Source organism: Carassius carassius, chromosome 27 (assembly GCF_963082965.1).
Source record: "Carassius carassius chromosome 27, fCarCar2.1, whole genome shotgun sequence".
NCBI lineage: Eukaryota > Metazoa > Chordata > Actinopteri > Cypriniformes > Cyprinidae > Carassius > Carassius carassius.
Genome location: NC_081781.1, coordinates 10547056 through 10570745, shown reverse-complemented (window position 1 = coordinate 10570745; position 23690 = coordinate 10547056). Strand labels below are relative to the sequence as shown.

General features: G+C 37.2%; 1 protein-coding gene across 2 annotated transcripts in view; it reads right to left on the bottom strand.

The window, feature by feature from the left end:
• Positions 1-13822, bottom strand: part of grm1a (glutamate receptor, metabotropic 1a) — a 38166-nt gene extending 24344 nt beyond the window's left edge. For both annotated transcript variants that reach the window (XM_059512615.1, XM_059512616.1), the window contains exons 1-3: positions 13711-13822; positions 11411-12264; positions 4220-4469 (exon numbers count right to left, since the gene is read on the bottom strand). In XM_059512615.1, the coding sequence (XP_059368598.1) occupies positions 4220-4469; positions 11411-12146 (986 nt within the window). In that variant the 5' untranslated portion in view covers positions 12147-12264; positions 13711-13822. The remainder of the gene's footprint in view (positions 1-4219; positions 4470-11410; positions 12265-13710) is intronic.
• Between the last annotated feature and the right edge of the window lie 9868 nt (positions 13823-23690).

The window sequence follows — 23690 nt, the reverse complement described above, 5'->3', positions numbered from 1 at the left end:
TCATGACTAATAAATCTTTTAATACGCTCAAAATGGAGGGCTAATGAGAAAGAGATGTTTCCTGAGAATTAGCCTCCGCGGGGCTTTACAAGAGCGCTTCTCTTACAAAACCGCAATATCCGCAAATGATAACTTCTACAAGGAGGTCACAGGCAATCATGCACTACTGAATGCAGTGAAGAATGCTGAATTCAATTCTCCACATTACTTGAGGAGAAAATAACCTCAGAAGAAAAGCTATTTGGAGAGTTCAAGCGCACCTATGAGTAAATGACCCACTTAAAAACAAACGTGGGAAAGAATTATTCTAAAGCCATAAGGCAAGTTTAGAACATGAAACCATAAAGGGTTATACAAGAAGCAAAAGTGAAGCCAGGACCAAGCTCAAAATTTAATTTTTTTATTAAAAAATACTGATTGTGGAAATCAGATAAAATGAGGTCAAGCACTTTAAGTGAGTTTACCATTAGCAATGGTTCCTTTTCCAATTTGATGAATGGAATTTAAAATGATTTCTTGAGAATTTTAAACAAATAATAAATTACAGGAAATGTAATTCTCATTTAACTTCTGTTTTAATAGTTATGCATTTTAGAAATAGTATTTAATTTTTTTATTACTACAAACAAGTTCACAAAAAATAATACTTTTTGAATGTATGATGCATGCATCTATCTATCCATCCATCCATCTATATATATATATATATTAGCATCACAGCTGTGTTGAGCATTGAAGATGATGATGACGATGATGATATTAATAATAGATAATGTTTTTTGAACAACAAATCAACATATGATCTCTGAAGGATCATGTGACACTGAAGACTGGATAATAAATGAATATTTAATAATTAATAGATTTGAATATAATATATTTAACAGACTGTAAAAAAATGTATATGTAACAGGTCAAGGTTTTAATAATAACACAAATATTATATGTAATATATATATTTTTTCAAATACCAACACTAAAAGTGAAAACAATATTTTCTTTAGAAAACTTTAACTAGTGAACTTTAATTTGGAGCAAGAGAAAAAGGGGGAGTGACTTTATTGCACCAGAGGTGTGCCACTTTACTCACAGCTGATTGGTCCAGAACATAACCTTCCCCGGTGATAAATAGCTACTGCTAAAAACTGAGCCACTTTCACATTGCTTAAAATCTGGGCTTGGTACATACTAAACTGAAACAAACCATACCGTACCACCCCATGGTACAGGCCCCTGGTGAATGGGACACATTGATAAGATTACTAATTTCTATCCATGAAGAGACACATCTCAAAAACAACGACAAGATGACAGCTGATTATAGAAAATAAATCTGCAATATTCTCACAGGATGAGCAGAGCTGAGATGTAGTGTGATGCTAATTAAAGAGAGACTGCTTCTCGGGGACCCTCAAGTTTCAAGGGGAAACCTAAAAGATGTACAATTATAACACAAAAATGTGTATATACTGTACTAATTAATATATTACCTACCAGGTGAAAGTATATAAATATAAATAATTGTGAGAATATATATTCACCAAATATGTAAGCAACCACCTAAACAACCTTGCAACTACAGCAATGTTCAAACAACCATTCAGAATACTAATAAACTACCCGCATTAGTCTATCATCGTGGTGCGAGTTTTGCAGATGAAGAAGCTCAGATTCTCTTTTCTTTTTTCTCTTCTTTTAACTGAATGTGTAATAAGAGACGAGAAGGAGATCTTGGAGGAAAGCACAAAAGGATTATTGGGACTGGGAACACAGAAGGCACTAGGGGAGGAGAGTGCTGCCGTTTAAACATTTAATTTGGCTTCCTGACAGTGCTTGAGACACAGCTGAAATACTGTGGAGCTGATGTTGTTTTTCTGTCCTGAGAGCAATAATATGTGCCTATGAAAATATCTCTGGGGCACATGCTATATGCGACTCTAAATAAGGAGTAAAACATATAGTGTGAATGAACAATGATCATTAAGAGGCAGGAGCAAACACAATGCTCGGTGTAGCCTAACAACTTCTGGTGAATCCAATGCAATAAGCTTTTAAAAGAAGCTACCCGTGAGACTTGAGGATGTTGATTAGAAATTACAAAGTCAATGTTTTTTCTGCTGCTGTGTAAAATTACATAGTCTGGTTTTGGGCTTGCTAGGAATAAACTATGCAGAGGAGAAGAACACCTGGACCTCATCCTCTTTTTCACAGAAGAGCTCTCCAAACACACACTCTCTCTTTTTCATAATCACTCTCTCTATCTCTACCTCAGATACACACAATCAACTGTCTTGGCTTGAAGGCTTAGACTTAGATTATCATGACAATGCAAGACATGTTTTAATGAATAAATCTCCATTAGTTCCCAAAAGCGGTTTTGCTGTCTGTCTCTCCTACTCTCTCCTTTCCTCTCAAACATGTACTGATAAAAACAAACATGTTCACTTCTATTACCCAGCTGAAAACTGTATGAGACGGGGTCATGCAAATACGAAAATAGATGAAAATCCAGACTCCAGACACAATGTTTTGACCTAGAAAGTCTGTTAGCTGAATATGATGGCCTGTCTGTGATCGTACGTGGGTGGGCTATAGATGTTGCCTTGATATAGATTAAACAAGATAGCTGCTACAATTCATTTCCAGATCTTCAAGTCTGCAAGGATTCCGTCCGAGAATATTATCCAGTGTTGCTCTGATTTTGCTATTAGACAGTTTGACTGATCGGATATAGCCTTTGTAAATCAAACCAGAACTGTGCAGAAAGTGTGTTTGATTGTATAATGATAACTTAAAACACTGGTTAATGATTTGTCTGTCCACTTTGAGATATCTGAGGGGTCTTGTATCATCATAAAGGGGTTTCTTTTGTGATAAAGACTAGCTGATAGAACATTATTCACTTTAATTATTCAGCAAACGAATTTGCCGAATATTAGGGAAACATCGAACTGCTTGACCAATTGACCAAACTGACCACATGCCACAGCTGACTAATTAGAAGTATTCTCAAGAATAAGTATCAAATAAAGTATACAATAAAGAATATAATATTTTATAGGGGCTAATGGGGACAAGTATCTGTTTAGTATCTTATTGTAGTATTTATTAGCTTTTTAATTAGCTTTTATTTTTATGTTTTCAGATTTAATTTGAATTTTAGTAATTTTATTATGTTGTTTAGTAATTTTATTATATTTAATAATGTAACATTATTATGTTTTTATTATTATTTTTATATATATTTCTAATTAGCCTAATAATTTTATATTTATATTTTTTTTTACTAATTTCAGTTCAACAATTTCTGCAAGGTAAAAAATTTTTTTTTTTCATGTTTTTTTTCTACAGTTTTTCATCTAATATTTATACTTATCTCATTTCAGCTTTTAGTATTAGTTAATAATACTATAAAATAGTCCCCATATTTGATTCTGCTCCCCTTCTATCTACTTTATATTATCCTGATAAGAAAGCACTCAAATAACATATGGCACATTTTTAAGTAATTGCATGATGCATTTACTGTTGGGGTACCAAGGATCATCTTATGTTGTCTACTGGTTAATTGGCATCAGAAACGTTTCCTGAGAGGCTGTGAGATTGAATATTTAATACCCAGCCCACAGCATTTTCCCATCCCTATCTGAAAACAAGTGACCACCCTCTCTGGCACACGCACCAAAACATAAACTCAAACACTCAAACACACCACATAAGACAGAGGCAGCAGGCAGTTTCCAGGGATTTGTGAGCCAGCTACTGAATCACAAATTATTCATTAGTGGTGAAAAGTGTGAAAAGCGCCTCTGTTCACAATGTCCATATTTAATCTCATCTGGTTTCCCTGGAAACTTGTGTATTCGGTAGCAACACTTTTATTTCCAAGCATTCCAGTGTCTGCTCTTCATTCGCCATAATATGAAACACATACATAAGCAATTAAAGCAACATATAAAATGTACTAATAATTATTCATGGTGCTTAAATCACATTTGCTTATTTTGCACACAATATGCAAAAGCATCAAAGATGATTCAGTTGTAATAAAACCATGAGCAAGACAGTGTGGGTGTCATTTTGACTTCTTTGCCCTCTGTGTCTCTTCCAAAGCTTGCAATTTATTCCTCCGACATGAACGAATATGATCAAATTATTTCTAAGCATTGTGAGTGATGTGGTCTCTCCTGCCCTGAAACTGAATAGTTTTCAGCCTTACCTTCCAATTAGCTGGAACTCTCCAGAAACCTCACGGCGCCGCATGGCCATCAGCAGGCCACGGACAGTCATTCCTTCACAAAAGCAGACAACCACGCGGGCTTTGGGCAGACGCTCCCGCAGTTTCTTAAGCAGCCGGTCAAAGTGCTTTTCTCCAGCATTACTGTATATCTTATCAGAGTGGGCGATACATAGACCCTCCTCTGCGGCCAACTCCTTAAAGGCCTCCATGCCACTCTCTCCATAGTTACCTGTGTTCAGACACAAAATGTAGGATTGTTAATAAAGGATAAGCTAAAACGCATATGAAACTAGTGCAGCTTTAATCAAAGTCACAGAATGGAGGATGGATTACCGCTACTGATCCAACACCTGTCAGACCAGTCAGAGCCCAGGATAAGACATGGATGATAGTTGACTATGGAGGACACAAAATGAAAGGCAGACAGGCAACTGAAAAACATGGAGAAATGGTCACCATTTTGGATACAAATGGCGTCATACAGTTAGAATGAAAACACAAAATAATAAAAAACAAATATATGAATCTCATGTAAGTGTGATCATGTGATTACAAAGCCATCATAATTTAAGGACACAATGACAGTCAAATGTTGTTTTGGACCCCACTGATTTCAATTGTATTTACAAAACAGTTTAAATGCTCTTCAAAAACATCAATATTAGGGTGGCAGAATATTTATTTTTGGGTGAACTACTTCTTTAAGTAGCTCATATCCCTCTCATATTTCACAACCACACGTTTATTTATTATTTAAATAGCCAAAACATTAAATCCCTTCAGAGTGATTCAAGACCTGATCACCCCGCCTGGGTTTATTTTGCGGTAAGGACCGGCTGACTAAACATTATCCATTAATTATATTCCACAGGCATTGTACTGTAACTAGACAAGTAGGACACCAATAATACTTTGTGGTGCTCTTGAGAATTACTGCAAATTACCATAATGGGTCACTTGAACACACTGTCCTTTACAAAATATTGTATGAATCAGAAATGGGTCCGTACAAAGCTGCAGGCTCACTTAAAACATCTTCCGTTCCATCTTACTGTACGTCTGGGCTGCCAGACGAAATTTACATCTTATTGTGCAGGCAGCAGAGGTCACTGCTGTTGACTGTGCTCAGGATAAGAACAGTGCTACAGTCTGATCAGGAAAGATGAGTGGTGTGTGGTCACTGATGACTGTCTGGAGGTCAGTCTCTGTAGTGTGGGGGTGCGGGGAACAATTTGAGCACATTCACAGTTCCGTGGCTCTCTGACAATTCCTTTTTACTCTGTTTCTCTCTTTCTTGGTTGTTTGGAACAACGGTATTTGCAGGTTTAGGTTTCATTCTTTGTCGCTTCCTTTTTCTCTTTCTCTTTTTTGGTAATTAAAATAAAGCAGACATAAAATACTACATAAATGTGGATGATTAATGAATATCGTAGAACAAACTAAATATATATATATTTATATGAAATCCTTTTAGCCTTCCTGTTTAGAATCATGAAATTATGTGGAGAAAACAATCAAAACAAAAAAAAGACAAAAAAAACTGACTCTCTTTGTCACTTTATGTCTTTGTTAGAGTAGTTGAACCTACTTTGAGACAAAAAATAATTAAAATAATTAAAATATACAGTACAGACCAAAAGTTTGGAAACATTACTATTTTTAATGTTTTTGTAAGAAGTTTCTTCTGCTCATCAAGCCTGCATTTATTTGATCAAAAATACAAAAAAAAATGTAATATTGTGATATATTATTACAATATAATATACTGTACAAATGTCCTCCAAATGAGAGGTACCACATGCAGAGTGTTAAATAAACCATTTTAATTTAATACTCAAAGTTCACTGCTCTGTTGTTTTGGTGACAACTAACTAGTGTGCCAACTTGGCTGGCTTTAGAGGGATTTTTGGTACTTTTTTTAGCTGCTCACACTGGGAGATCAGCCAAACCAGCTGAAGACCACGCTGGATGACCATCTTAAACCAGTTAAAAGCAGCAACCAAGCTTTTATTTTTTTACTTTTTAGTCGGATTTACAATAGAACTCTATGGGTTTTTTTTTTTTTTAGATCAAGCTTGTTTCAAAAGGGTTCCTGTTTAAGATGGAATTCAGGCAGATAAATTGATATTTGGCTGAGTAATTAATGTAATCGACGATATCTGCTGTTACTTCGAGCAACAGGCATAATTGTCCAAGACAGTTGCTGATGTTGTATTTATGAGTCCACAGTTCCTGCCTGATAAACCATTACAGGCAATTCTGAGAGGGAAAAGTCATCTTACTAATTATTTATCACCAAACTAACAGAGCAGTGAACTTAGAATTAGCATTATATTGTTTATTAATATCTATCTAAGGGTGCCTCTTTACATTAGTAAATAGGATATTCTGATTTTAACAAATGCTTGTTAGAACTTGGTGGATATGAAATATGAAAAAAGGAGGGCATTACTAATAAAATTGTAACTTAGCAGCAGTTACATTGTGTTTTATTTACTGAAGTATGCTTACAGTAACCTAAAGAGTTTATAAACCAAGCTTGATCTTATTTCCTTTAAATTCCATCAGCTAGTGGAACAGAATTAAAACACTAAAAATAAAAAAGTGATGTGGCCCATGAGGACATAAATCATCACAATTGATTTATATAAATCATCACAATTGGCTACTGTGTATAGACCACCAGGGCCGTATACAGAATTCCTAAAAGAATTTGCAGATTTCCTCTCAGACCTTCTAGTTACAGTTGATAAGGCGCTAATCATGGGAGATTTTAATATTCACGTTGATAATGCAAATGATACATTAGGACTTGCGTTTACTGACCTAATAAACTCCTTTGGAGTCAAGCAAAATGTCACCGGGCCCACTCATCGTTTTAATCATACACTAGATCTAATTATATCGCATGGAATCGATCTTACTGCTATAGATATTGTATCCCAATGTGATGATATTACAGACCATTTCCTTGTATCGTGCATGCTGCGTATAACTGATATTAACTATATGTCTCAGCGTTACCGTCTGGGCAGAACTATTGTTCCAGCCACCAAAGACAGATTCGCAAATAACCTGCCTGATCTATCTCAACTGCTATTTGTACCCAAAAATACACATGAATTAGACGAAATTACTGACAACATGGGCACTATTTTCTCTAATACATTAGAAGCTGTTGCCCCCATCAAATTGAAAAAGGTTAGAGAAAAACGTACTGTGCCATGGTATAACAGTAATACTCACTCTCTCAAGAAAGTAACTCGTAGTCTTGAACGCAAATGGAGAAAAACTAACTTGGAAGTTTTTAAAATTGCATGGAAAAACAGTATGTCCAGGTATAGACAGGCTCTAAAAACTGCTAGGGCAGAGCATATCCACAAACTCATTGAAAATAACCAAAACAATCCAAGGTTTTTATTTAGCACAGTGGCTAAATTAACAAATTACCAGACGCCACCTGATTCAAATATTCCACCAACGTTAAATAGTAATGACTTTATGAATTTCTTCACTGATAAAATAGATAGACATTAGAAATACAATAGCGAATGTAGATTCTACAGCGTCTAACACTTCAGTTTCATCCATCGCACTCAAAGATAAACTGCAGTGCTTTACAAATATAGGACAGGAAGAGCTAAATAAACTTATCACTGTATCTAAACCAACAACATGTTTATTAGATCCTGTACCCACTAAATTACTAAAAGAGCTGTTACCTGTAGCCGAAGAACCGCTTCTCAATATCATTAACTCGTCGTTATCTTTAGGTCACGTCCCAAAACCATTCAAGCTGGCGGTTATCAAGCCTCTTATTAAGAAACCAAAACTAGATCCTAGTGTACTGGCAAATTATAGGCCTATTTCAAATCTTCCATTTATGTCTAAAATTTTAGAAAAAGTTGTGTCTGCTCAATTGAGCACCTTCCTGCATAAAAATGATCTGTATGAAGAATTTCAGTCAGGTTTTAGGCCCCACCATAGCACAGAAACTGCACTTGTTAAAATTACAAATGACCTGCTTCTTGCGTCAGATCAAGGCTGCATCTCATTTCTAGTCTTACTTGATCTTAGTGCTGCGTTCGACACCATAGATCATGACATACTCATAGATCGATTACAAAACTATACAGGTATTCAAGGGCAGGCTCTAAGATGGTTTAGATCCTACCTGTCCGATCGCTACCATTTCGTTTACTTAAATGGGGTGTCATCTCATTTATCATCAGTAAAATATGGAGTGCCACAAGGATCCGTCCTAGGTCCCCTTCTATTTTCAATATACATGTTGCCCCTTGGTAATATTATTAGAAAATACGGAATTAGCTTCCACTGTTATGCTGATGATACTCAGCTATATATCTCAACGAGACCAGATGAAACTTCCCAATTATCTAAGCTAACAGAGTGTGTTAAAAATGTAAAAGATTGGATGACAAATAATTTTCTCCAATTAAATTCGGATAAGACAGAGATATTAATTATTGGACCAAAAAACACCACACAGAATCTTGTAGATTACAATCTGCAACTAGACGGATGTACTGTTACTTCCTCTACAGTCAGAAATCTGGGTGTTATATTGGACAGCAATTTGTCTTTTGAAAATCATATTTCCAATGTTACAAAAACCGCATTCTTCCATCTTAGAAACATTGCCAAGCTACGAAACATGTTATCTGTTTCTGATGCAGAAAAGCTAGTTCATGCTTTCATGACCTCTAGACTGGACTATTGTAATGGACTTCTAGGTGGTTGTCCTGCTTCGTCAATAAACAAGCTACAGGTAGTCCAAAATGCAGCAGCTAGAGTCCTTACCAGGTCAAGAAAATATGATCATATTACCCCAATTTTACAGTCTCTGCACTGGCTACCTATTAAGTTCCGTATCAGTTACAAATTATCATTACTTACCTATAAGGCCCTAAATGGTTTAGCTCCTGCGTACCTAACTAGCCTTCTACCACGCTACAACCCATCACGCACCCTAAGGTCACAAAACGCTGGACTTTTGGTAGTTCCTAGGATAGCAAAGTCCACTAAAGGAGGTAGAGCTTTTTCACATTTGGCTCCCAAACTCTGGAATAGCCTTCCTGATAATGTTCGGGGTTCAGACACACTCTCTCTGTTTAAATCTAGATTAAAAACGCATCTCTTTCGAATAATGTATCTCTTAAATTGTGAGTGTAGTTGCATCTGCATTTTTATTCTTTAGCTTGGGTTAAACTAATTTTACTTTGTTGGATCAGCAGCTATGCTAATGATGTCTCTATTTTGTTTCTATGTTTTGCCACGGGATTTACATCCCGTGGTAACTAGGATTTACACAAGCTCCAGTCTGGATCCAGAACACCTGAGAAGAGATGATGCTGACCCTCAGAGGACCCCAGATGATGCTAACCTTGAATCAACAAACAGAACTAACAATTATTGCTACATGTGTGACTGCATCCTATAATTACTATTAATTAATAATATTGATAGTTCATCATCTAGCTGACTACGTCTTGTATTATTATTATTATTATTTTTATTTTTCTAAAATCCTGTCAAACGTGCACAAACTACTAGCTACTACTAAATATTGTAGAAACATAATTTTCTGTAAAGTTGCTTTGTAACGATTTGTATTGTAAAAAGCGCTATACAAATAAACTTGAATTGAATTGAATTGAATTGAACCATTGTGGTTTAACAGACAAGCTTTCCACCTCTGGACATTTTATAAACAAATCACCAACTGAATTGAAAGTGATACACACAACAGTGCTGGAGGGAGCAACAAAAAAAATGTGTGTGTGTTATGACCGAGAAAGGGAGAATACATTATTATCCTCATTTTGTATGGAGAAACTGACTGAGTCATTAGAGCATGCTTCCATATGCAAATAATAAAAGCTCTTTGGTCCACTACAACTGCACTACAACTAATGGGAGTGCATTACCATTTAGGTACATTTAAAGAGTGGTGCACTCATTATCTTCAAATACAGATTTTCCAATTGTTTTTACTTAATTAAAAATGTTAACACTTAAATCCTGTGTGTTATACGTTCACGCGTGTATATTTAAAGTCAGACTTACACAACCTAATCTAATTTTGTCCACCTGTAGTCAAAGTAAGGGAAACTAGAGACCATAACATGGGAGTCTAATCAATTAGAAAATAGCTACAATGGCGAAATCCACTCATACCAGCACCCTCCTAAAGTGATAGCAGAAGTTGTAAGATTCTGCATGCCTATACCCTGTATATACTGTATATAAGTCAAATTTCTGGCTTGATTTCCAATCATGTTAAATTATGTTAAATGATAGAATGCATTTTCTATACCCATTTATTTTGCCATTTAGAATTGAAATGTTTCAAATAAAATTGGAAGAATAAATTTTGAAGTGCTTTGAAGTTTATTTAAATTCTGACATCATTTACTCAGCCTTATGTTGTTCCAAACATGCATAACTTTTTTTGTTTTGTGGAACGCAAAAGAAGATATTTTGAAAAATGTTGGGAAAAAAACAGTCCCATTAACTTCAATTGTACTGTTGTTGATACAATAGAAAGTTAGGTCATAAACATTCTTCAATTTGTCTTTTATAGTTTTATTTATTTATTTATTTTGTATTCTACAAAATAAATGAAGTCATACCTGTTTGGAACGACATGGGGGCGGGGGGTAATTAATGACAGAATTGTTTAATTTTAGGAGGACTATCACTTTAAGGAACACAATTTAAAATGGCAATGTTTTCCCATTTACAATTTATCCATGGATAAATTGTCACTCTTTTTCCTTGGCATTACTTTACACAATTTTGAGATAAGTTAAATATTTCTAAACTACCATTTCTAAAAACTAGACTTTTTTAAGTGTTACACCGAAACACAAAAGCTCTAAAACACTCCTCTTCCTTACCAAGACTCCAGCTTAAATTAATTGACTAATTTACACATTGTAGGGATAATTTGTAGATTTCTAAACTATACAACAATTTAACCAAACAAATATTACAGATGTTTGAGTTAATGAACCAAATTGAGCAACGAAAACGTGTTACAAACCTCAGTGGAACCTGTATGGCATTACGCCGTTTAGACAAGTTGTTTAAAGGTCTCATAATTTAAAAAAAAACAGTGAGTACGACAGGTTCCTGACAGTGACTTACCCTCCGTGTGAACCGCAGACACGTAAGTCCAGTTATAGTGTTTGACAATGTCAAGCATGGCGCGCGCCTGCAGCGTGTCAGAGGGCACGACACGGAGGAAGTATTTGAAGAGGGTTTTGTCGCTCAGGTCTATACTGGTGGCCGAATAAGCGATCTGGGGGATGTTAAACAGCTGGAGGAGATTCTGCACCTGGATGGCCACCGAGCTGGAGCCCGGACCTATGACTCCAGCGATGGGCTTCTTGCTAGGAGGAGGCTGGTTGGAAGGGGTTCCGTCGATGCACCACTTAGATCCGTCTTTGTCGTCCCGAATAGAGATGAGGGAGTCTCGGATGAACTCGATGCTCTGCTCTAGCGCCACGGAAGAGTGCCAGCACGAGTCCCGGATCTCGCAGCCGAGGGTGATGTTGGGTAGCAGGTTCTGGTCGGCGTTAATACGGTCCAGCGTATAGAACATCGCTTCCACTCGCTGGATGCCGTACTGCTCCCGCACGTCTCCGCATTTTCTGTCGGCCACACGCTCGGCGGACGGCTGGTGGTGCACGGAGAACAGCGCACCGATGATCACGTCGCCATCCATGCGGGCGACAGACCGGGCCGCCGCGCGCTGCACCGCCGAACGCTTGTATATGTTCCCAAGCGCATGAGATGATAGTGTCGGTAGAAACAGACACAGGAAAAGTGGAAAGTGTCCGCACGAGACCCAGGGCATCTTCAAGCGTGCCATGTTCAACATTGTGTGACGGGCATAGCTTGCGAGCTGCTCGTGCCAGCGGTGCTCGTTTCTCTGCAGTCAAAGATTTAATCAAGGGACCATGATGCGCACGCGAGACCACGTGAATGCGCCCTGACACCTGTCGAGAAAACATAACACAGAGTTAGTTAGAGAAGACAAGTGTATATATTATAAAAAGCGTTTTAAAGGCATGCATCCATTAAAAGTCAGTGCAACCTATGGAGAAACAGTGTATCGTTTAACACCGATGAAGTAGAGGAGTGATGTAACAGGGTTAGTTGTTACAATATACCCAATTACAAATGGGTGAAATCACTCTGACCACCAGTCTACATGCTGAGATTACAGTTGTAAGACTCAGTAAAACATAAAAAATGTTAGGATTGGTTTAGAATTTAAGTGTGACTGGTGACAAGTGGTATCAGCAGTTTTTTATAATCTGATCAATACATCCACACGCTTTTCTAAAACTAGAAATACTATTTCCAGGGGTTGTAAAACTTTCCCATTTATTTCTTCCAAAAAGATTGCACAAAATTAGATAGAGCATAGGCCACAAATTTCCGTAACTATTATGCTTTTAGCTAATGCTTGATGCATTTGCAGTTTTGAATTATAGGCCTAATATTTTAAATTATATGGGGTGGGGTGGCATAACAATTATTTGAACGAGCACATTTGATCACCACATTAAAAAAATGTGAATGTTTTCAGTTGTTGTTAGAGCTCACCTAGTGGGGCAATTTGTAACAATAGCACCCTTTATCACCCTTCTGGCATACATTTACATAGATTAAGAATAAGCGGTATATTTACGAACTAATTTTAGTAAAAGACAAAGGAATATTATTTTAAAGTTTGAGACGCATAGCGTAGAACACAAAGTTCAAATCAAAATACGTATTAGGCGCCGGTCTCTGTTAGCTGACACTTCAGAAGCTTATGTGAACTACGAAGACAAACTCATGTCATTTTTCATTATATAATTATCAAACGAAAGACTCACTGGTCGAAGAAACGTGTAATTTCAGAATGAGCTTCATTCTCAAGTTTTGTTGGCGAGGTCGTCGTTTTCACGTCCTTGCAGGGGCGATTTCAGTACCGCGGACAGCGCAGACAGCCGGATGACGGACAGTCAATGAAACTAAAACGTGCCTATAGTCAAAGCACAACTACTAGATGCAGTGTGTCCTCTTAAAACCCAATGCGAATATAGGTAAATTGCGCTGATCTCACTAACAGCTTAATCTTAGTCTAAATTCAGGTAAGAGAGAAAACAGAATCCTAAAAATAATTATTGTGCCGTATGATGCTTAACAGCAAAGACAAATGTCTTATGCTATACATTCAAAATCGTTTCTACGCTTCTTCTATCGTTCCCATTCAGCATTTATAAGCATCAATGGGTTAATCGATTGCACTTAATGACAAATGTGCGATAATTACAAGCAATGCCTCCTGTACTCCTATCGACTGACATTGTCGCACATCTGTCTGTACCTGCAGTTACCAAGAATACAAGCAACAATGGAAACATTTGCACAGGAATTCGATCTTTACGCACCTGAGTCAATGAGACATCGCTTCACCTCCTTCTGAGACAGCTGCTGCACTGATGATATACTTCAGTTCTCAGTGTGCAGCCCAGCCAGAGGAGCACGCTCTCTCTCTCTTTCTCTCTCTCTCTGTCTCTGTGCGCGTGTGTCGCGGGTGTGTGGGCGGAGTCAGCGTGTGTGAGTGAGAGTGTCTGCGTACGAGTGAGTTTGCTTTTTTCTTCTCTTTTATACCGTTTCTGATTTAAAGATTGTTTGTAAAAGTAGTAAGGAATTTTCAGAAGGGAGGACCTGGTCTTGTGAAACGTTGTTAGCCAGCTTTGTGCTGGTTGGCAATGGCGGGTGCAAGCCAAACAAAGTTTGAGCAGCTTTCACGCAGGTATGGGATAAAACTCGCGCCTGTGGTGAACTGCTCTGTTGAGGATTGCAGCCTAGCTGTAGGCAAAGCTGTTGGCTTTGACAGCATAATGTCTGCATCGCGAATGAACAGTGCTGTTTTATCTTCCTTGATACTACTGAGATAGTTAACAGTGTAGTTCAAAGTGGAGTAGTGATTCAGGACACCTTCACTCCGGTAATGCCATTGGTTCAGCCGGCAAAAAGGATAATATTATCCAATGTGCCACCTTTTATTAAAGATGAAACTTTGATTAATGAATTGTCTAGACATGGTTAAATCGTGTCCCAAATGAAAAGGATTCCTTTAGGTTGTAAATCTCCCCTGCTTAAGCATGTAGTGTGTTTCAGACGGCAGTTATATATGATCTAAAAGAGCGATTTGGATGAGTGGAACTTGTCTTTTAAATTTAAAGTTGATGGGTTTGATTATGTTGTTTTTGCAACGTCTGATACGATGAGATGCTTTTCATGTGGGCAGGAAGGGCACGTTCGACGTGCGTGTCCTGAGAGAGTAAATGATCCTGAGCCAGGGCCGAGTAGAGAAACAGTGCACGATATTGGCAATGCAATGCTTACTGAGAGTTCTGCTGTCTGAGATGACGGCAGTAGTACCGCACGGCAGTTTTTGATCAGTGGGGAGAAAGGACCTGATGCAGTGTCTGCTGATGCTGTGGGAAGGAACATAGAAAGCGGGAAGGCAGAAAATGATGGGGCTGCTGATGTAGTTGATGTGGCTGAATCCATTGTGGAGGAGGAAGAGATGGTGACAGATTTTGTTAGTGATGAAACACTTTTTAAAATACCTAATACTAAGAGGAAAAGGGTAAGGAAGAGTTTGGAAATGGTTAAAATGAGCAGACCAACATCAGTAGGATCTGTAAAGCTTGATGACTCTGAAGGCAGCATGGTTGAATGGTGGCCAAGATTTGCATAAAAGAGCACTGCTTTTTGAGCTCATTAAGCAAAAAAAACATTGATGTAATGTATGTTCAGTAAACTCACAGTGATTGTTTTAATGAAAGTGACTGGAAAAAGGAGTGGGAGGGTGAAGTGGTGTTTGCTCACATGAATTCTACTAGAGGGGAAGTGGCGATCCTATTTGCCAAAAAGGCTTTGCCTTTTTCTTGTGAGGTTAAACGTGATACCTGGCAGACTTTTATTTATAAGGGTTCAGTTTGAAAATTTCAAGGCTGTTTTTGTTAATGTTTATGCTCCTACAAGTGGCAGTGAAAGAGTACTGTTTCTCAAAGATGTTAATGTAAAACTGCAGAATTGTAGTTCTGAAGAAGTTTTATTTTTGGGTGTTGATTTTAATTGTACAGTGAATTACAGACTCGATAGGAATCATTTGGAGCCTCATGCTCCCTCAAGTCTTGCTTTAAAGGAGTTGACTAAAACACATTGTTTATGTGATGTGTGGAGGGATTTAAACAATGATGTAAGACAATATACATGGGCACCTAATAGGGGAAATTTTATTTCCTTCGCCAGATTGGATGTAATGTGTTTATAGCCAATGTGAAGCCAAAGAGTGCATACTGGCATCTTAATACTTCTTTGTTCAGTGATGTGAATTTTAGGGATGTTTTAGTTTTTTTCTGGAAAAACTTTCGATCAAAAAAGCAATGTTTTAAAAATTTACGCCAGTGGTGGGACTGTGGAAAAGTTGAAGTGAAATTACTTTGTCAGCAGTATACTTTCAGTGTCTCTCGGGACATCACTAGATTAATGAAAAAACTTGAATCTGAAATAATGTAGGAACAAGGGTTAGTGGAGGCTACTGGGGAGGAAGGACACATTGAGACATTTAAAACTAAGACATCGCTCCTTGCAGACTTGCTTGGTATTAAAGCACAAGGGGCTCTGGTACGATCTCGTTTTCAGAATCTAAAGCAAATGGATGCCCCATCTAAGTTTTTCTTTAGTCTGGAAAAAAAGAATGGTCAGAGTCGCTATATTCACTCCTTACGATCTGAAAATGGGCAAGAATTATCAAAGACATCTGATATTAGAAAATGTGCTGTGCAGTTTTATGACAAATTGCAGCCTAGCTGTAGGCAAAGCTGTTGGCTTTGACAGCATAATGTCTGCATCGCGAATGAACAGTGCTGTTTTATCTTCCTTGATACTACTGAGATAGTTAACAGTGTAGTTCAAAGTGGAGTAGTGATTCAGGACACCTTCACTCCGGTAATGCCATTGGTTCAGCCGGCAAAAAGGATAATATTATCCAATGTGCCACCTTTTATTAAAGATGAAACTTTGATTAATGAATTGTCTAGACATGGTTAAATCGTGTCCCAAATGAAAAGGATTCCTTTAGGTTGTAAATCTCCCCTGCTTAAGCATGTAGTGTGTTTCAGACGGCAGTTATATATGATCTAAAAGAGCGATTTGGATGAGTGGAACTTGTCTTTTAAATTTAAAGTTGATGGGTTTGATTATGTTGTTTTTGCAACGTCTGATACGATGAGATGCTTTTCATGTGGGCAGGAAGGGCACGTTCGACGTGCGTGTCCTGAGAGAGTAAATGATCCTGAGCCAGGGCCGAGTAGAGAAACAGTGCACGATATTGGCAATGCAATGCTTACTGAGAGTTCTGCTGTCTGAGATGACGGCAGTAGTACCGCACGGCAGTTTTTGATCAGTGGGGAGAAAGGACCTGATGCAGTGTCTGCTGATGCTGTGGGAAGGAACATAGAAAGCGGGAAGGCAGAAAATGATGGGGCTGCTGATGTAGTTGATGTGGCTGAATCCATTGTGGAGGAGGAAGAGATGGTGACAGATTTTGTTAGTGATGAAACACTTTTTAAAATACCTAATACTAAGAGGAAAAGGGTAAGGAAGAGTTTGGAAATGGTTAAAATGAGCAGACCAACATCAGTAGGATCTGTAAAGCTTGATGACTCTGAAGGCAGCATGGTTGAATGGTGGCCAAGATTTGCATAAAAGAGCACTGTTTTTTGAGCTCATTAAGCAAAAAAAACATTGATGTAATGTATGTTCAGTAAACTCACAGTGATTGTTTTAATGAAAGTGACTGGAAAAAGGAGTGGGAGGGTGAAGTGGTGTTTGCTCACATGAATTCTACTAGAGGGGAAGTGGCGATCCTATTTGCCAAAAAGGCTTTGCCTTTTTCTTGTGAGGTTAAACGTGATACCTGGCAGACTTTTATTTATAAGGGTTCAGTTTGAAAATTTCAAGGCTGTTTTTGTTAATGTTTATGCTCCTACAAGTGGCAGTGAAAGAGTACTGTTTCTCAAAGATGTTAATGTAAAACTGCAGAATTGTAGTTCTGAAGAAGTTTTATTTTTGGGTGTTGATTTTAATTGTACAGTGAATTACAGACTGGATAGGAATCATTTGGAGCCTCATGCTCCCTCAAGTCTTGCTTTAAAGGAGTTGACTAAAACACATTGTTTATGTGATGTGTGGAGGGATTTAAACAATGATGTAAGACAATATACATGGGCACCTAATAGGGGAAATTTTATTTCCTTCGCCAGATTGGATGTAATGTGTTTATAGCCAATGTGAAGCCAAAGAGTGCATACTGGCATCTTAATACTTCTTTGTTCAGTGATGTGAATTTTAGGGATGTTTTAGTTTTTTTCTGGAAAAACTTTCGATCAAAAAAGCAATGTTTTAAAAATTTACGCCAGTGGTGGGACTGTGGAAAAGTTGAAGTGAAATTACTTTGTCAGCAGTATACTTTCAGTGTCTCTCGGGACATCACTAGATTAATGAAAAAACTTGAATCTGAAATAATGTAGGAACAAGGGTTAGTGGAGGCTACTGGGGAGGAAGGACACATTGAGACATTTAAAACTAAGACATCGCTCCTTGCAGACTTGCTTGGTATTAAAGCACAAGGGGCTCTGGTACGATCTCGTTTTCAGAATCTAAAGCAAATGGATGCCCCATCTAAGTTTTTCTTTAGTCTGGAAAAAAAGAATGGTCAGAGTCGCTATATTCACTCCTTACGATCTGAAAATGGGCAAGAATTATCAAAGACATCTGATATTAGAAAATGTGCTGTGCAGTTTTATGACAAATTGTATAGGAGTGAATATAGAAAGGATGAGGTGTTATCTGCTGGTTTCTATGAAGGTCTGCCAAATGTCTTGGAGGAATCTAAGGCAGAGCTGGAGAGACCCCTTTCTGAGGAGGAACTTCTGAATGCTCTGAGGGGCATGGAGAGTGAAAAAACTCCTGGGATAAATGGACTCCCTGTTGAGTTTTATAAAGAATTTTGGGCTTTGCTGAGCGAGGATTTGCTGGCAGTCCTAAATGAAAGTTTGGTTGAAGGCTCCTTGCCTCTGAGTTGCAGGAGAGCAGTGCTCACACTACTACCTAAAAAAGGTGACCTGCAGGAGATAAAGAACTGGAGACCTGTGAGTCTGCTATGTTCAGACTTTAAGATCCTTTCTAAGACTGGCCAATAGACTGAGAAAGGTAATGGGGGGCAGGTCATTCATCTTGACCAGACGTATTGTGTGCCGGGCAGGTCAATTACAGATAATGTCTGTCTCATACGGGATGTTTTAAGTGTCTCTAGTCTTTTTGGGGTAAATTTGGGGCTTATTTCTATAGATCAAGAAAAAGCATTTGATATAGTTGAGTATCAGTACCTGTGGGATACCTTTGAGGCCTTTAATTTTAGTTCTGGTTTTATTAATATGATAACAGTGTTGTACCAGGACACTGAGAGTTTACTGAAAATCAATGGTGGTTTGAGTGCCCCTTTTAAAGTTAGCAGAGGGATCAGACAAGGATGTGCGCTGTCTGGCATGCTTTACTCCCTATCTATTGACCCTTTGCTGAACAGTTTAAGATCTAGGATTAAAGGTTTAGTATTGCAACATGGTATAGAGCATCAAATTTCATCTAATGCTGATGATGTAGTGGTTATGATAAATGGGCAACAAGATATTAACCAACTGGTTTTTATTGTTAATGATTTTAGGAAAATTTCATCTGCAAAGGTTAATTGGGAGAAAAGTGAAGCACTGGCTGTTGGAAAATGGGAGAAGGGGCTTCCAAATTTTCCTGGTGGGATGATTTGGAGGAAGGAAGGTTTTAAATATCTAGGAGTATATCTTGGGGATTCAAATATCCAACAAAAGCATTGGGAAGGGGTAATTGACAAAGTAGAAGGAAAATTAAAGAAATGGAAATGGATTTATTCGCAATTATCATTTAGAGGAAGAGTATTAATAATTAACAATTTGGTCACTTCTACATTGTGGCATAGATTATCATGTGTGGATCCACCTGTTGGATTACTGTCTCGGTTACAGACGATTCTGGTGAATTTTTTTTGGGAAGGTCTACACTGGGTTCCTCAAAGTGTCCTTTTCCTTCCGAAAGAGGATGGGGGACAAGGTTTGGTGCACCTTCCAAGTAGACATGCAACCTTTCGTTTGCAATTTATTCAGAGGTTCCTCACTGGTCCTTTGGATCTGGTGTGGAGAAAGATGGCAGAAGCAATTTTACATACAGTGGATGGACTTGGACTGGATGCGGGACTGTTCTTAATGGATGTTAAACAATTACGTTTGGCTGGACTGCCTCAATTTTATTGTGGACTTTTTAAAGTGTGGGGACTTTTCAATGTTTGCAGGTTGGAGGGGATACAATCCTTGCACTGGTTACTGGAGGAGCCTCTCATCAAAGGAGCACGGATGGACATTGCTGGAGGGAGTTTTCCAGGACTGATGCAGATACTGTGTTCCTCAAAGTTGGTGACACTGAAGCATCTAGTTGATGTGGCCGGACCCGACCTGAGCAACATAAATGCAGTTGCTGCTTTCTTGGGTCAGAAGTCAGCTCGACACACACGACTCATGTTGACTTTGTGGAAAACTAGGTTGACAAATGAGGAATTTTCATTATTAAAGGGCTTCAAGAATGGAGATATAACTTTGGATATAGCGGATCCTTTTCCGACTGGGGATTACACCAGATTTGAAAGGAATGCCAGGTCCTTTGTTGGATCTCAGTGAACTGGACAATTTAGAGTTGGGTGAGGTGAAAGGGAAAAAGATGTATAAATGTTTTGTGAAGATCTTTAATAAAGGGACCTTAAATGGGAGGGCTGATACAGTGTGAAGGGATAAACTTGGGTTGAATAAGAAAATGAAGCCAGTTTGGAGAGTGCTGTACAAACCACCATTGATAAAGCGATCTGGTGACTTACAATGGAGAATATTACATGGGGCTGTGGCTGTTAATGCATTTGTTTCAGTCATTAATCCAAATGTTGATGATAAATGTGTATTCTGTGGATCTAGAGAAACTATTTTTCACTGTTTTTTAGAATGTGCAAGGCTTCAAGTGCTTTTTAACTTGTTGGATTTGTTATGTGGTAAATGTGGGGAAACAGTTTACACCGATTGGTTTTATTTTGGGTGTGGGTTATAATAAAAAACACAAGGTGAAATGGCAGTTGTTCAATTTTTTGTTTGGGCAGGCAAAACTTGTAATTTATAAAACCAGGAAAAACAGAATGGAGAATAGGTGTGGTCAAGAGATTACATCTCTATTTAAGGCTTTGTTAAATCAAGGATTGTTGTGGAATTTAAGTATTATTAAGCAATGAAAGATATGGAAACTTTTAGATTACAGTGGTGTTATAATTCTATTTTCTGTACGGTGGTGGAGGAGGATTTATTTTATGATCTTATGTGGACCTGAAACTTGTTTGGTATAATTATGATTGAATAAAGTTTATTATTAAAATCTCTATCTCTCTCTAACATTTTGATATGTTAGTGTCCACCAGGTTTGGCTTGTCAGTACAAGTCGTCAAATAAGTAATGACGTGAATGTAAATATTAGTGCCGTCAAAAGATTAATCGCGATTAATCGCATCCAAAATAAACGTTTTTGTTTATATGATATGTGTATAGGCCTATGTGTACTGTGTATATTTATTATGTATATATAAATAAACACATTGAGTAATTTTGTTATATGTAGGTTATCTAAAAAGCTGTAATAAGTTTTAAAAGTAATAAATAATTAGGCTTCATTAATTATGTGTATGTACACCCCATACCAATCCGAAAGGAAAACGAGCAGGCTTCTGTTGCTATGGTTTCCTCAAACTAACGCGATTTCTGGTGGCCAGGATCGCTAAAATAAAGAGCTCCTTCTCATTTGAAATGTAACCTTTTCGGTCTCTGTAAACATAATAAAAAGATAAACATATTAATGAACATAAAACAATGTAAAACATAAACATATTAATGAACATAAAACAATTTAAAAGGAATGTGGACTTTTAAGACCACTTGGCCAGGCTAGCAAGCTTGGACGACATGGGAGACCATTTTAAACCAGTTTAAACCAGCAAACCATCTTAGGCTGGTTTAAGCATGTTTTAAGATAGGTAGTTAAAAATTACTAATGAAGATTCTGGAATATTGAAAATATGGGTGTGAAAGATCACAATATATATATATATATATATATATATATATATATATATATATATATATATATATATATATATATTTTTTTTTTTTTTTTTTTTTTAAGTAGGTCGAAATTTGCATGGCCAAAGTACATTCTTCTTTTATTGACAAATATATGGAAAAAGAAATTGAAAATTGAAATAAATGAAGCACTTGGTCCTCAGACAAAGGCTTCATGGTGCAGGCAACAAAGAATTAACTTCTTTCTGTGAAAATACGTTATGGTAAGACATGAAAAATATGCATTAGGATATTACAACATAGTTAAACAAATGCTTCACATTTAGCATATGTAACATTAGTAATAGCCTACATATTTTGGCATGAATCTCATGTGAAGCAACATGGCAGGATGGATATTATCTATAGGCTACACACTATATACACTGACAGAGCAGCGCTCTATTTAGAAAGATTGGACTAGTAAATGCAGTGTGAGAGTGAATTGGATGTGAAAGTATACAGCGACATCTGCTGACGGAACGACAATTCTGGTGTTTCTAGACTTGTCCATGTTTAATAGCAAACAATAGTTAACCGGCAAAAGTCTAGGCTGTGCCAATGTTATCTAATGGCAACATTTTTCTGGCCTAAAAAATTATACTGATTTCCAGTTAGCTGAGCAGCTGTAAAGGTATAGAAACTATGATACAAATGGATTGGACTACTGGTAATCTAGGCCTATAAAACCAAAAAGGCTGTTCAATATTTATTGCAGTGGTGCACTCTGGTGATTAAGGTTGATGCATGGTGCATAACAATAAAATAAGGAGGCGTGAAAGTAGACCCATTACGTCTTGCTAAATGTTATTTGTCAGTGTATTTTCATCTTAATCCAAGATGATAACACTTTCAAGATAAACATAAAATTTATTTTTTGGTTTTTATTATATAAATCTTTTTCGGTTTAGCCCTGCTCTTTTGTTATCTTATATTTATAGAATCGTCATAAAAATTGTACATATTGTGTTGTTTTTGCATTTTGACATGTAAACACAAAAAATGGAGTGCAGAATATGTTTTGCCCAGTTTACACACACACACACACACACACACACACACACACACACATATATATATACAATATTTATGTTATTACAATATGTTATTAAGTGCAAATAAATATTAGCAGTTTTTATTTTTATAAAATTATCAGGACAATAAGGTTTATTTAACTTGGTTTCACATCAATAGAAAGTTAACATTTTTAATGGACTCGTCCACTTGGGGGCAGCATAACAAGAGTTCATGATCCAAGATCTGATCTGATAATTCTAAAAACAAAATGTATAGTCTACTGTTTTGTTTGTATCTACTGTACTAACACTAGTTTTGACAAATATTAATCATTACATGTATGGGATTTTACAGCAGTTGTTGCTTGCTGATGAAATGTCAATGCAAAGTAAAATACTTAAAAGAAAAAAAAGGGACCATTTTAATAGTTTCAGTGCACTTGAATACAATTTATTATACAACTGACGCAATACAGGGAATTATTTTGGATTCATCTCTTGAATATGTTAAGAGGCGTTCGCCTGCTGCCTTTTTAAAACTAAAGTCAGGTTGTGTGTAAAGCTTGCTTATGTCTCAAAACCAGTGAGTGTTTCACCCTACATGGCATTGCAAAATAAACCCTGTGGGCATGTCCTATAAATTTACTCACCAGCATTTTGTTGGGAGGACTGGTAAAAGTACTTTACAGGTGTAAAGCCCAATAAATTAGAATATCTTGGAAAAGTTAATTTAATTCATAATTTAACTCAAATTGTGAAACTTGTGTATTAAATAAATTCAGTGCACACAGACTGCAGTAGTTTAAGTCTTTGGTTCTTTTAATTGTGATGATTTTGGCTCACATTTAACAAAAACCCACCAATTCACCATCTCAACAAATTAGAATACTTCATAAGACCAATAAAAAAAACAATATATATTTTTTTGTGAATTGTTGGCCTTCTGGGAAGTATGTTCATTTACTGTACATCAATACATGGTAGAGACTCCTTTTCCTTTAATTACTGCCTCAATTCAGCGTGGCATGGAGGTGATCAGTTTGTGGCACTGCTGAGGTGGTATGGAAGCCCAGGGTTCTTCAGCTTATCTGCATTGTT